Here is a 16,233-nt window from a genome sequence, read left to right as displayed (position 1 = left end):
GTACTTACCTGACGATGCTTAGCATCTTCACTGTTAACGGAACCACTCCAAAGAAGACAGATAATAGCGGGAATGAAACAGGCTCTGGTGTAACAAATCCCAACCATCATGTCCCTGAAAATATGAAGATAAGAAATAAAACAAAATATCCGTTTTAATAATAAATGATTGGGCTAAAGAAATATAGACAGGAATATTTTATGGCGATTAAGTCATTGCCACATACAACACGTCAATTTTAGAACAAATGTCAGTTTGTTCAGGATTGGGGATTAGAGGGTTATACTGGCTAAATTTCCTATTTCCTGAACATAAGGTAAACGTAATGTGACTTGGGATGAATACAGAGGGAGAGGGAGGGGTTGATCTGTTATATTCTTATATCCAATCAGATATTCTTTTATACCCCCCATTTATGGGATCCATTGCCCAAGATAACTGAGCAATAAGATGGTTATACTTTTTTTTTTTTACTAAAAATGATTCTTGCTAATAAAACATTTGGTAAAAAGAAGACAACTGAAAAAGGAGGGAAAGAAATTGAGGAATAAAAAAAAAGAATTAAGGGAAATCGGACAACGAAAAAAATGGAACATGATAAACAAAATATAGTTCCGAGGAGGAGAAAATGAATCGACGGGAAAAATAGTAATAAATGCTTTTTTGAAAATTGAATAAATGCTTATTGAAAACTGAATAAATGGGAGGGATGAGAAGAGATAGGAAGAATGAGGTCATATCGGCCAAAATAAAAACTAAAATCGGATTAACAGATGATCTCATAATTACTGTGATTATTACAATCTTGAAGGTAAATTCTATTAAAATCAAACAACTGATGTTCGTAATCGGCTTTAAAAATCTTAATTTATATGTAACTTTTTTTACGACGTTACAACATAATTATAGCTATAGTGTTTAATTTGCTACGCTTACCCTCAATGGGGATTATTCTTGTATATCATAATTGTTGTTGATCTGATATCCAAGGCCCCATGGCGAAAATTGTGCACTCTATTCGACCCATTGCAAACCAATAATAAGATAACAATTGAATTATGTAACATGTCTTCTGAATGTTAGAAATACGAATGTGAGTAGATTAGAATATTTCATGAAAGAAGGGTGGTAGCGACAGATCAATACACATCGAGAAACAGACAAACTTTATACTTGGATAGAGAGAATGTGAGAAAGACAGCGGAAGAGAATGGTAGAGAGAGAGGGGGGAGGGAGAGAGAGAGAGAGAGAAGGGAAACCTATTTATCTAATGAAAACTCAAAATCTCAACTTTGTCATGTTTGTTTAACGACACCGAGTCCGTTTTTCTATCTTTCATCCCGGTTCTCTCATTACCCCCACTCGCATGACTCGTTGCTTATTTGACGCATATATAGTGCCATTGCTTTTTCAAAGAACTGAAAATCAACGTATGTAATGAAGTGCGTATAAACTATGTACTCACATCACTGGAATAAAAATATTCGAAACTAAAATTAACGCAAGGGTACCCATTTCAGACACTGCTACATAAGAGTTATCATTACCCGGATTAACTGGGCTAATCCGCTCAAGCGTACCAGGAATTTATTTCTAAATATGGTACCCACTTACTATACACCTGGATAGAGTGTGGCAAATGTGGAAAAAATACTTGCCAAAGGACGCGCGTGCTGCGGTGGGATTCGAACCCCAGACCTCGTGGTTCATAGTTCGAAGACTCCACTGAGCCACAACACCTCAATTCAATATATTCTACCCCCCAAAAAAAAACAGTATTTAGGACTGTGACAGCCCCAGGATATTTTGATCGGGGGAGGGGAAGACAACCTAGTCATGTTTTTTTTTCCTTCTTAATTTTGATTATAGAGTGTCACAATCCAGAGTTTTCTTCCTCCCTTTTGTTGTTTTAGCCTCCTATTTACAAAAAACCGTAGGAACAGTTTCACCCCACCCTGGGCACAGGCCTTGGTCATAATCGAGAAAAGGCTATATTTTTTGTATCCCCATCGGCTTTCAAGCGAACAAATTTCGACATCACACAAGCTCTCGAAAAGACAGGTCAATAAACAGTAAAAAGCGTTAAGTATGATAATTATTGATAGACTAATTTATGACAGAATTCTTGTTTTTTACTATCACAGGGGTGAGTCTTTATTTCGTAAGATAATTATGTCGTCATCTCCACCGACTTCACCATTAAAGATCGCTCTAATCACCATCAATTTCATCGTCGACATCAAAAAAGTTTGTTTGTACCAAAGAGTGCTGGTAACTCCTTGTTTGTACCCTAAAAATACATTTTATATGCCACTTTTTTTCAAAATAATAGTAAACTTTGGAGATAAAAGTGTATTTGGCTGGGTTTGGACTTATCATCGCTGAAAGGCATGCTCCCGAATGATGTAAACAGCGGATCATCAAATATATCTACGAAATTTGTCCTGGCTCTTTTCACTCAGAGCATGGACAGAGCTTGTCAAATTCTTCCATGATAACGTTTGTCATTCCAGTTAGATGTTTGCTTTTGACACATACCGTGTTTTTTTTTCAGAATACTTGAGAGGTATCATGTCCATGAAGAGTGTCCACCCATCTTAATTCTTTTATTTACTCCAAACATAAACCTCAAACATACCACCAATTACTGGGATTAGACAGATTAAATCAAGTTGTTACTAATTTTCGTTCGTAATCGCATTTATTCTTCATCTTCGATATTTTCCTTGGCGGGTTTCTTTCTTTGCTCATCCGTGTCACACACGTTATTATTCTTCTTCCAAAATAAATCGTCCACGTGTGATTTCTACCCGGCCTTCGAGTCTGGATGGATTAGGGAATTATGCCATAAAGACTTTCTAATTATAAAAGTAATGTCGAAATAATTGTTGGTTGTAACAGACAAGCATTTACCTAATAAATTGTAACATGTCTTGAACAGTGTTGAATTGTTGTCAACTTTATTGGTGTTTACATTGTGTTTGGTTTATCAGACCATGGTTTAAGATCGGCGCCATCCTGCTCACAGACCAAATGATGGTCCATTGATGATGGCGAGACGAACGATGTTTACTTGATAAGATAATCACTACACAATGTTTGTGCAGTTTGCGATATCTTGTACATAATCCCGTGTGACTTGGAAAGTAAAGAGCGTGATACAAGTGAAATAAATACCGAGTACTTAATTGTATGCTCATCCAAGGTATGTCATTACTTTTCTGTAAAACGAAACAATAACTCCACAACAATTAGCCCGTCGATACAATATTCAATGTGAATTGGTTTTGTCGATGATCAAGACATGTCAAACAGGAAATACTGACGCAGTGGTTGTACAGCTCCCCTTGGAACGGGACGGTTGTGGATTCGAAACCCAGTCAAATCCCATTATACAACGAGAGTCCGCATTGTGAAATATACACTGAACATGCTGAGGGTAATCTTCAAAATTGAAAATGGAAAATGTAACAATAACATAAATATCTGCATCTTGCATGCAGTAGTTACTGCATGCTTTGATCAACATTATTATTATCAACATGATAAACATCAATAATTCCACAATTATTTCAACATCGTTTTCCCCAATAGTAGGCCTTTATAATTATTATCAATCGCAAGTGTTGCTTCATCCCCGAAACATGTCGGAATTACACCGAACATGTTTATGGAACCATGTTTGCTTTTTAAGTGCGATGTTCGTTACTTCTTATAGAATACCATTTTGGAGCACTCATTTAGTTTCTCAAAATGTTTTTTTCCACCCTTGCTCCTCACATTTTCTTTGGGCTTTTACCATCCCCCCCCCCCTCCTTCCACTTTAAAAACCTCGCTGAGGCGATTGAAGTAATGGATCATTTCTGCTATTAATAATCACGGGAAATAACAGCCTATATTGACCTTCAAATGCCTTATAATTGTCGCTGTGGTGAAGGAATATTGTTTAAGACAAGATGGAAGGGAGCTGTATCATTAATAGGCAGAATACAGAATAGGGAAAATGAAAACAACTAAAACTTCAACGAGAAAAAAACATACACGACAATAATTGAGTACAAGGTTAAACATAAAAAAACAACCATACCAAACCCCGGAGAAAAATAGAGATTACAAATAATACAAAATAATGGACGCTTGGATCATCTCCCTCAAGTCAAATAAAAATATCCTTTAGTTTAAGGTGAATCAGATTATCAGATTTGAAATGTGATTTGCGTTGTGTGTTATACCATAAATCATTTTCGAGCTCTTTCACAATGATTTTTTTTTTATAAACAGTCAAAAGTCATGGAGCCTTTGGACCGAGCCGTCGAGATTGCAAGCAACTTTGAGGAGTTAACAATTTCGAGACAATTCATTCCATCAATCGGGCTATCGACCATGTAAAATGTAATTTCATTATTAGTATAGTAGTTATTTATTATAAAGCGCGTTGATCATATTTTTGGTAAAGCGCTATTTAAGTACCTTTTATGTAAGTAGAAACTGATAGGTTTCCTATCTGAAAGAAATGAAAATAATATTTTTTAAAAAAAATTGTTAGAATCAAATTCAATTCATTATCACGGGACTGATCACGAATCTATCAATATATTTAATGCCTTCGTCAAGAAAGTAAATTGACGGCAACAGCCACTCGACAATCAAACGAAAAACCCTGACACGGATAAGACTTTATTAAATCTCTCTACATCCTTGTACTTTAATGTTTGTAGAAATTTGTAAAATAAAACTAATAAATCATTCATTGGATAATAAAAGTTGTCACAAGTTACTCAAACACCAGAACCGATTCGATAAACATTCAACAAAATAAAGAATAAGTACACAAGGTGTACACAAGGTGATTTATCATTTCATCGCACTCCAATAATACAATCTGACAAATTCTCAAAGAATTTATCAATTTATATGACTTCATGAAGCAAGAAAAGTAATGTAATTGCAACCTGCCAACAAAGAAAATGCTATTGATTAGTAATCTCCAGGTTAATCTTTTTTTCAATCTTTTTCTACCATTGTTTCTTTGATTTCTATGTATTCTAATCCGTTGCAGAAAGAAATCATATATTACTTTGGTGCTAATCATGCTAATCCTTTACGAAAATGGGAATGGTCTTTTAAAATAAACAACACATTCATAACAGTATAGGAAAATATTTTTTTTATAACTGCACCATCGGGTGTTTATTCACAATCAATTCGGTTCTTCAGATATCAATATTAGCCTGACCAATTCTCAGAGAAATTGTATATGTCTTCATGGAGCAAGAAAAGCAATGGATACTCAACAGTAGAACAAAGACCCTGACACGAATTATCTTGATTTTTATAGTTCTCAATATTTCAAGATTTTATCTTGATACATTAAGAAACTTTATGTGAAAATATAGCAACGATCCTTATACATTTATATCTATTTTCTGAAGTGAAAAAATATTAATTTTAGCGCCAGACAGATATATGTTTTCTTTTGGAACAAGAAAAATTAGAAATATTTTCACTTCAAATGGCACATGCATGATTAGGGGGGAAATGGCTACATCCAGTACATCTCGCACGCTCTCAATCTAAGTATATTTACTTATTACCCGCGAAAGTAGAAATATCCGACATGAATTAGTGGTAATTCAATGTGTCTTCGAAGTCATTTAAACAATCGTAATTTCTATGATTATCAAAAGCATCAATCATTCACCACGCCGCGGAGTGACATGGAGTATGTGGTGAGGAAAAAATCTCATGATTTATTCATTTGTAATAGGTCCATGTTCAAACCATATCAGCCTTCACAATCCCACGTGGTGCGTTCCTCGACTCCCCCAAAAGTCACTCTAATGTCTGAATTGACGATGTGCATGACACGTTAAAAAAAATAATGCAAGATGCCAAATCAGACCCCGTTGATTGTGTCCGTCTCTTTCAATGAGGAAGTTGTTAGATGAATTATTTTGAGCGAAATGAATTATTCCATACACTAATGTCCTTCAAATGGGGTAATTTGATGAAATTTAGCAGATATTTGAAATATATTAGCCCCAGATGAATTTAAGAATTCTTCCTATTCAGGGCCTGTTTTACAAAGACTTACAATATTGCGGTTACTTGCTTCCGTGGAAACTTTTATTTTGATTGGCTTTTATCATGTTTATTATGGTGATTGCCATAATAACAGAGTGACTATAATTTTAGGCCCTGTATGAAAAGTTCTAAAAATTACAAGATGTCGAATTGGACCCCATGGCATTTTTCAATGTCTGTCTCTTTCAATAAATGAATAATGAGGAAGTTGTAGGATTTCGACCGAAATGAATCATTCGATGTACTCACGCCCTCCAAGTAAGCTTGATGAAATTTAACAGATATAATGAAATATATTAGCCCCAGATGAATTAGGGAATGCATCTTGCTCATGGTCCGTTTCGTAATAAATACGGTTGCGGAAACTATGCATCCGTGGAAACCTTTATTTTGATTGGCTGTTATTATGGTAGCTGACCTAATGGCAGAGTGATTATAATTTTAAGCCCTTTATGGAATGTTTTTAAAATTACAAGATGCTGAATTGGACCCCATGGAACTGTTCCGTGTCCGTTTCTTTAAATAACTGAATGATTATGAAGTTGTCAGATGAATCATAAGTAAGTTATTTGATAAAATTTAACGGATATCTGATATTCATTAGCCCCATCAGAATAATTCGAGAATGCTCCCTCTCACTTTCATAAAGACTTTCAATTGTGATAACTTTACATCCGTTGGAATATTTATTTTGATTCGTTGTTATTATGGTATATAATTACCTAAATGTCAGAATTACTGTATTGCAGCCCTTTATGAAACATTTTTTTTAAAATCATGAGATGCTAAATTGAACCCCATCATGGAACTGTTCCATGTCCGTTTCTTTCGTAGGTAGGAAGTTGTGGGGTGAATAATTTCGACCGTATTGAATTATTCGATATAAAATACGTCCTTCAAGTATGAAATTTAGCAGGTTTCTGAAATTCATTAGCCAAATCAGATTAATACGAGAATTCTTCCTGTCCAGGGGCTCGTTTCACAATGACTTAGAAATAACTTTGCAGTTATTGTAACTACCGTATAGGAACCATTATTTTGATTGGCGGTTGAGCCATGTTTCCATGGAAGTTACAATAAATAATAGCAAGGTTACTAGAATCCTAAGTCATCATTGGTGTTTTATGAAGCTGTTCGTAACAAAGTTCCGAGCTACTTCAACATGTTCAAGGACGACTGATGATCCTTTCTTGTGGTAAATAATACACACCATATTTCTATTGGTAATGATCTATAGTTTAAGAATCACCAATCGCTTGTAAAGTCGTTCGTAACTTCTGAACAGCTTTATAAAACACCAATCAGGACCACACAACAAAAAAATCTTAGCTTTTAAATACGTTTACAAAGGAGCACGGCTGCATTAAAGGTGTGCTTTTAACGGAATGCCTATTCATTTTATATTTCAAAATCTGACTGAAATTCCGCAAATTACGAGCAAAAGCAATGACTTTGACACAGTATCTAGAAAACACATGGGGTAATTGCTGTCAAACACAGTTAATGTAAAATGTATGGATTGCGAAGTGCTTCATAATATTTTTAATTCTGAAAATAGCAAATTCGCTTCGTCACTACGCTAGCTCATAATATCTCCTTTCACTGGAGTAGTATCTACCGTTTTGAAAGTTTCATGGGCGAAAATAACAATTTTTGCTCGGTTGCTACGCTCGTCACAATCATGCAGAGCCCCGCTGTAATATTTTATTGAACACATATTTCGTAGGTTCAAGGTCCGTTTAATGTATAGTAAAAATAAATGACTAGGTTATATTTCACGGGCGATTTGTCAGAGTCAAAAGGCGGTTAAATATTATCAATAATACAAAAATGAAGAAGGTCCTTCAGATAGAGTCTTTCTTATATGAATCTATTTGGTTCCTTCTTGAGATCGTATTTTGACATTAGCACGAGCAGAAAAATATTCCAAGAGTCTCGGGTCAACATACTGGATGAGTGATTGCTCTATCTTTATTCTGAAAATCCAAGCGACAGATGCCATTTTTAAAAATATAATGCAATATTTCCTTATCGGCCTAGACCAACCTGAGACCCATCGATCAACATCTAGTTACTCCCATAATCGCATTTATTAAAAAAAATCAAATATGAAATATGCCAAACAACAAATGATCGCACTCTGTGAACTCTGCATCAATATCCTTACTTTGATTCTCGAACAGAGAGGAAAGAAAACCCAATTGAAAGATTTGGATGTTTGCACACTTCGAGGGCCGTAAGCATTAAGTGTTACATCTTCTTTCAACACCCACCGCTTCAATAAACCTGTTGAAAATGATTCAGAAAGCTTCAGGCAGTCCAAGAAGTACTTTGCACTGGAATGAACCTCCTTTATTACTGATCAGAAACTGCGTTTTAACTCTAAATGGTTAAACGGTTACGAAGAGATCACCTTGAATATTCGATAAATTAAATTACTCAGCTTAAACAGTTGAACTTGTAATGGTAATTTATTTCTATTTTTTCAAGATCATGCAGATTTTTTAAACTCTGCAAAAGACGAAAAGGAGCAGCAGATCCGGAAACAATTGCAGAAAAGAACTGACAAAACAATCGGAAACAGACTGTTTCTGTAATAGACGAGTGAAACAATAGGGGATAGTTTACAGCTATATAGAGCACCTATGCCACAAATTCTTAAAGGACAAGTCCACCCTAACAAAAAGTTGATTTGAACAAAAAGAGAAAAATCCAACAAGCATAACATTGAACTTTTTTTTTAAAAATCGGATGTAAAATGAGAAAGTTATGACATTTTACAGTTTCGCTTAATTTAACAAAACTGTTATATGCATCCCGGTCGGTATGCACATGAGGAAATTGATGATGACATTACTCACTCAATCACACTCACTACATAATTATAAGAAACTATTTTGTGTAAAATAAGCGAAAGTTTAAAATGTTCTAACTTTCATATTTACATCCGATTTTGATGATTTTTTCAGCATCATGCTTGTCTGATTTTTCTCTATTGATTCAAATCAACATTTTCCTGAGGTGGACTTGACCTTTAATTACCATCTGATTCCCTACACCTAATATAGTCTTATAATAATCAATATACCCACTAGAATGACACCCCATGACTGACTCTCTAAAACTGTTATCATGAATAAGAGAACTTTATTTCACCCGAACAACATAATCAAAATATGCTAATTTGGGAAAATAGGGGGAACACGGCTTTCCATTTAAGATACTAACGATTTTCAAAGTGGTAGAGCAATATTACAGATCAGTTATGAATTTCTCCTTTTTAATTAAAAACTCATAAATCTGTCCTTCATGGTTCTACAGCAGTGTGATTGTCCTCATTGAAGGGCAGTTGGTCTTAAAAATCAACTACCGTAATTGATCCTTTAGTCTGGAGGTAACTCGTTATACCTTCAACCTACCTACCGTATATTTTTTTTCGGATAACTTAGAAAGAAAATCAGGTAATAGGGTGAACGGAAAATGTCATTTCAGTTACCATGGTAACCATTCTATCAATCATGTGCCTGAGTTTCAATATCCGTTACTATTGTTCGACAAGACCATAATGATTTAAATTAATATGGGCTTCTTGGTGATGATACTAGAATAGATCCCCCACCACCCACTGAATCCCTGTAATCGTTAATCTCCATCTTTTTCGTAACCAAGTGGCTAATGACAAAATTTTAAGATATTTTCAAAGACATGGGTCAAGCTGCAATTCGTGATGTGATAAATGAGAAGGCATATAGAAAAGGTCTGAATACTGTCAGACTTTTACCAAACAACTAAGTAAGACCCAGGACAAAGCAGTTCGACTTGATATAGAAAGAGGAAACACTTTAAGAAAATGCAATAGCAAGACATCATTTTTTATTTCTTCATCTGTCTTTCAACTGTGAAACCTTTCTGATGATTCGAATGACAGTAGCCCTGTGATGCAATGAATAGATAGAGAGTCTATAATATGCCTCAGAAAATAGTAAAGTCGAGTAAGAACTCATTACCTTTAATTTGTTAATTCCAAAATCATCATCCAAGCTCTTAGAGTATATATATGGTATTGACCTCCTCGAGTTAACTCCCAGCTCTGATCACAAAGGGTTAATTGCAAAGGAGTTATCTTGACATAGTGCCGATAGAGAATGGAACAGTGCCCTGGATAGAGTGATACTGATACAGTAGCTGAATGGAACACTCGGCATCCAAGTGTGACCCGAGACTGGGACCTACTTCCGAACTTATTACACTGAAGTGAGAACTGTGACTGCGTTCGTCGCGCTACTAGCCACGCAACAATAGCTGAACGCACCCACGGATACCACTTCGGTGCGTCTTTTGAGCGTCAAGTAGAATATTGGAAGGGGTATTAAAAATCGTCCCACAAAGTTTAAATTGCTAAAACCTACCCCTTCTGAGGTAGAGTAAGTATCTATTACACTGTACATTATATTACCTAAAATTGCCTTTGTTTACATTCGTACTCTGATAAAGGTAATACAAACCGCGATAGGATAATGATAAAATGTTTCTGCTTTGTTAAACCTTGGCAGTATTACCGTTTTGATCGCTTTAAACATCATACCAAAGAAAATAGAAATTATACAACCGGTGTGTAGGTTTGTGTTTTTGGTGTACCTTGTATTCATTTTGCAAGTGAGTTCAATGATAGAGTAACTATACACGACCCCTCTTTTTATTATTTTATTACACTTTACCAAAATTGTTGTAACTCATCATTTGATTTAGCCGGGTGTATTTTTTTTCGAAATATAATGATCATAATGATTTACCCATTTTTCTTTTACAGCTGATTTTACATCTGATTTATTTTTCTTAAGTAGCCAATCTTGTTGATCATTCAAACTAAGGCAACAATGACTTGATTTTAACAGTTAAAGAAAGGGAAATGAACATTGACTTAACCGGGTGTTCTCAGTGGTTCCTGTTAGATGTATAAGATGCTATTAAAAAAAGCCATATCACAGCTGGTTTGGGAACAAGTGGCGTTTATAAGAAGTATACAAATTTGATCATTAAGTAAAATGGTATTGGAATTATTGATCTTAGACCAGGACCCGGGACCAGGAACTGATAGGTCGGACTAGAATCCATGTGAGTAAACTACCCAACAACAATAGTTCCTTGTGTCGTTATTATTGTCCGATATTGTTAGCATCTTGTAATCCTTCCTCGGTTCATTCTTCAACTCGGTTCATTCTTCAAACTCAGAACATCCACTTTCTCTCTTTTCTGAACAAAAAGAGAGAGAGAATCGTGGATAAAACGATGAAAAGAATGATTCTAGCTCGGTGGAATCCGTAAAAAGCTCGAATGTGCCGCTGATAAAAGGAAACCAGCGAACACACCGTGTCTTTTTAAAAGGGGTTTGGCAGAAATAAATTCATCTTTATTGCCTTTCTGCTGTTATAGTACGCTAGCCACTGGCGGTGAAATTAACTCTTTGTCCCTTACAGTACAACTTCGTTATTGGATAACAGGACCATCTTATATAATTAGCATCATGTCCTTTTATGCTTTTAGAAAGAATTCGTCTAAGGAACTCGATAAATGTATGCATAAAGTTCCCGATTTTTGTATACAAAAAATAATTGTCAGTATGACCTCGCACATAAATTTTTGAACGGTTTGTAACTGGCGACGAGCGTCCCGCTGAAACCTCATTATGTAACTTTTCTACGATTTCACTTAATGGATATGAAAATTATATCTGAATGCATGATATTCTACTATTGATTCGTTTTCTTCTAGATTTAACTTCGATGATGTCTTTATCAATTGAGGACCAATAGATCGCATAAACTATCTGTGAGTACTGGTATGCATGGGCAATGATCCGGGACGATTTGTCCTTCTACATGAGAGAGGGTCATTTTACCCACATCCCTTATAAATTTCTCGAGAAATCGTACCGTATGCTGATTTGATATAGGCAGCCTCGATTTCCACAGATAGGCCTGTATTGACACATACACGTAGGTAAAGAATTAATGAGATACCAGAAGAAAAATGTAATGTCTTTGTGAACAAAATGATGTAACGTACGAAATTTCAATCAAGTAGTCATTACTCACGGTGATAACACGAGCTAGGCCTCGAACCCAGAATTCACCTGAAAGTCACAGAGACAGACCTCTCATTCGCAGCTTAATTGGTTGAACGGAGCAATGTAAACTCCCTCCCCTTCATACTGTACATGTACAAGGAGGGGTGTGCACTTGAAAACAAAATCGATTTTTAGAAATTCACTGCGGTCTCACGAGTATTGATCAGTCATATATTCATCCATGTTCATAACAAAAAAATGGAGTACTCCTTCGGGCTACAAATCAATGAAAACCAGACTAGACACAGACCATACAACACAATCATCAAACCCCCTCTTCATGTAGTCACTTGAAAGTTTAATTTCACGTTGTACTTTTAGTTATTACGATTTATTTATATTATACATTATTTTGATACTATTATCATCATACAGTATCGTGTATTGATGTTAAGAAAGAACTGGTATAATACTAAATAGGTTCATTATTGCGGATTGACCATAGTAGATTGCGAGACAAATGAATTACCCTCTGGTATATTCGAAAGCCATCAGAAATCTGATTATTAATTATAACGTATTTATAGGGTGTTTGCAATATAGTGAACATAACGATGACTTTGAGTATATAGAATTCAAATTTTCAAAATGGAAAGGGAAAATCGCAATGTTGTCCATTACACCCAATACAAATCCATCACCAACTATTCTTGCATCGAGTTTATTTTGGGGTCTTGGGGTTGATATTCTACATGAAGTCCATGAGCATCACAATAACCAGGAAGATTTGGTTGAAATATGCTACTTGTAATATTAGGAAGGGTTGTAACCTTGGTGCCCCCCCCCTCCCCTCCTCCCCCATGCACACACACACACACTTAGGATGGGCCAGCTATAATGTCTCATGTTATTATATATTAATTCCATTAGAAAATTATAGCTTTCTCTCAGTTATCTGAACAAATATATTATAAAAAAAATTATCAACATTTTCAGCAAGAGGGGCAAAAATCAACTGCTGTATATTTTGCAACATGAGGGGAAAATCAACTACGAAGTGTGATGATAATTTTTCCCATCATTGATTCATCCGCGCCACGAATGTTTGATATTTAATGAATTGTATTTCTCTATACAAAGGCTTTCCATTTCTCACTCCAATTGTTTTGAAATTCAACAAATTAAACTTATCACTCTTTGTGATGGGACAACAGGAAAACTGCTCATATTTAAGGCAGCAATTTACATTGGCACCAGCATTTTTTTTTCTTGGTTGATGTTTGGTACAGGTTGATCCGACGTGGTCTGACCGTGAACTTGTCCTGACACTTTAACGACATTGTAGCAAATTCACTGGACCCGAAAATAACTTCTTTAGAATTGAAAATCAAAACCCATGAAAAGTGGAAAGAATTGAACCTGCTTATTTGATTTGCTCAACACCATTCATCGACACAGAAGTGTGTTAAAAACTGGAACCGAAATGGATTTAAGAAGAATAAAGATGATAGCCAGGGATGCTTTAGTTAAATCGATCGGTAATTCAGCAGATTGATTGATAGAGTAATTGGATGATAGATCTATAGAAATAGATAGATATATAGATAGATAGATATGTATGTATATAGAAAGATAGATAGGTAGATAGAAAGATAGATAGATAGATAGATAGATAGATAGACAGACAGACAGACAGGCAGACAGACAGACAGACAGACAGACAGACAGACAGACAGATAGATAGATAGATAGATAGGTAGGTAGGTAGGTAGATAGATAGATAGATAGATAGATAGATAGGTAGGTAGGTAGGTAGATAGATAGATAGATAGATAGATAGATAGGTAGGTAGATAGATAGATAGATAGATAGATAGATAGGGAGGGGTAGAAGAGAATAGGGAGGATAGAAAGAAAATTGACAAATTCACAATGATCTTACAGTACCCACTCGTACGCGGAGTGGCCGAGTGGGCCTACATAATTATAATCTGAAAATTAGAATGGAGAGAGGGCATTGGTGATAAAATGAGGGTAACAAACTCTTGAAAGAGACAACCCTTTTCACGAATGCAAATACGAGCATGATGAATGAATAGATCTATATACATGAAAAGCGTGAGATGGGGAAACAGAACAAAACCAATTGTGTGAATATGTGAACAAGACAAGAAAAGCAGAGACATTCTTACACTTTGACTTCCGTCAAGATTGTGTGACGAAGAAACATGTTATGTCACTAAACCCAATGAATGTGTGAAATGGCACACATAAATCCAAAGAAGTTCTCTTTTTCTGTCTTCACATTTTCCAATTTATCCATAACAATACAATAATCTATTCCATTTCATTACCCTGATAAGTTTCATTTGCCCACTGGGTTGTAAAATCCTCATGTCATCACACAATAAATATTGCCCTGGAATACAACTACTGAATTTAGTTTTTGAATTACCTATCCAGCTTGACAGAGTTCCGTCTTATGAAAAAATATAATGAGTTTGGAAGATATTTCACGGTGATCAACTAAAAGAACCAAAAACACATCGCGAGACGTAATGTCGCCTTGGTAATACTACCAACGAATAAAAAGAATGTAAATAATGGATGCAGTCATTATGGCATGACTTACGAGTAATCTCTCTGAAATCGATCTTTCTCATGATCATATGTGTGATATTGACAAAATGACAAATATAGATTCGAAGAAAATATAGATTGTCAGTTTTATCATAGTAAATAAACCTTTTTTATATATATAATAAATATTTGAATGCGTGTGTTTAAATTCTCTTATACCCCATGTCATATGGAAAATGATGATAAAAAACAATAATGATAATAATGATTATTATTATCAATGTTAATGATAATAATGGTAATTATGATAAGAATAAAACTACAACGCCCTATATACAGGGTACAAACAGGAGGAATTTGCAAAAGCATTAGGCCTTTGTAGAAAAAAATAGATATTATTTCTTCATAATATAGAAATGTTTTACACCTATATTTTCTTTCCTATTCTAGAATCTGCGAGTTAACTATAAATAAGAAGACTGCGGAAAAGCAAAGAACCACAACGAACAATATGTCACTAGACCGTCTGCAAGGAAACGCCAACCAAATTTATATACGAACATTGTTTGAGAATACTCATTTCACGTGACAATTCATTGAATTTAGACGTTAAGGGATTGATGTGTTTTATTTTTAAACAGAATATTTTTACATGCAGGTGTGTGTGTGTATTTGAGTTTTGTCAGACGTGTATCAATCAGATATGATTATTTACGTCTGGGACCGACCTTTAACGTCACCATCCGAAAGACGTGACCAGGGCTCGAACCTCGAACCTCTGCATCAATTTGTAACTTCCCCACAGCTTGGATTACAGGCGCACGCCACAACGCCCACAACGCATGTGAAAATGGGAATAGATTTTGAAACCATGTATGTACACTGTAAAGCCGGGTGAATGATGACTGAAAACCTTGAAAGTATTACTTTAGTACGATCTCCACAATTATTAAACTGATATAATAATAATAATGATAATAAGAATAATACGTGATATATGTGTACAGCGCATTTTCCATCTTGATTAGATGCTCAAGGCGCTTGAGAGCAGAACGACAAAAACTATTAACATATTATGATACATGTCTAAACAATAATGTTCAAATCATATCATGTAGGCTATACTTAGTAGACATAGAGGCCTAATATATAAGAAGTCTAGTATTACACGCAAATTATTACATCTCGTGAAGTTTTATAACATTGTACTTGTATTAAATGAGATGAATATATATTATCTCCGATATAATACAACCCCAACCCAATAAGCTAAATAATGGTATATTAGTACCATACGTAGATTATTATGTTTCACCTTTACCGTTACCTTTTAATGCTTGAAAATATTTATTCGTCTATTCTTTTATGTAGGCCTTCATAAATTCGCAGTGTGCGTTGTTTGGTCTTGAAGGTGTTATCAATGGTTTGGCAATGTGTTTTAAGGTCCCGCTCATAAAGAAGATAATGCATGTATTCTTAGATGACAACTGAGATTGGGTTCGT

General features: G+C 35.1%; 1 protein-coding gene across 3 annotated transcripts in view; it reads right to left on the bottom strand.

The window, feature by feature from the left end:
• LOC121416013 (ADAMTS-like protein 5) overlaps positions 1-16,233 on the bottom strand; it is a 43,962-nt gene that overhangs the window by 13,771 nt on the left and 13,958 nt on the right. The window contains exons 1-2 of one of the 3 annotated variants that reach the window (XM_041609442.1): positions 12,180-12,330; positions 9-114 (exon numbers count right to left, since the gene is read on the bottom strand). In XM_041609442.1, coding sequence (XP_041465376.1) covers positions 9-110 — 102 coding nt within the window. In that variant the 5' untranslated portion in view covers positions 111-114; positions 12,180-12,330. Of the gene's footprint in view, positions 1-8; positions 115-10,091; positions 10,323-12,179; positions 12,331-16,233 lie in introns of those variants that run through there. The other 2 variants (XM_041609441.1, XM_041609443.1) reach the window with 2 other exon arrangements.

This window comes from Lytechinus variegatus, chromosome 5, assembly GCF_018143015.1.
Source record: "Lytechinus variegatus isolate NC3 chromosome 5, Lvar_3.0, whole genome shotgun sequence".
Classification (NCBI taxonomy): domain Eukaryota; kingdom Metazoa; phylum Echinodermata; class Echinoidea; order Temnopleuroida; family Toxopneustidae; genus Lytechinus; species Lytechinus variegatus.
This window is presented reverse-complemented; position numbering and strand designations above follow the sequence as displayed.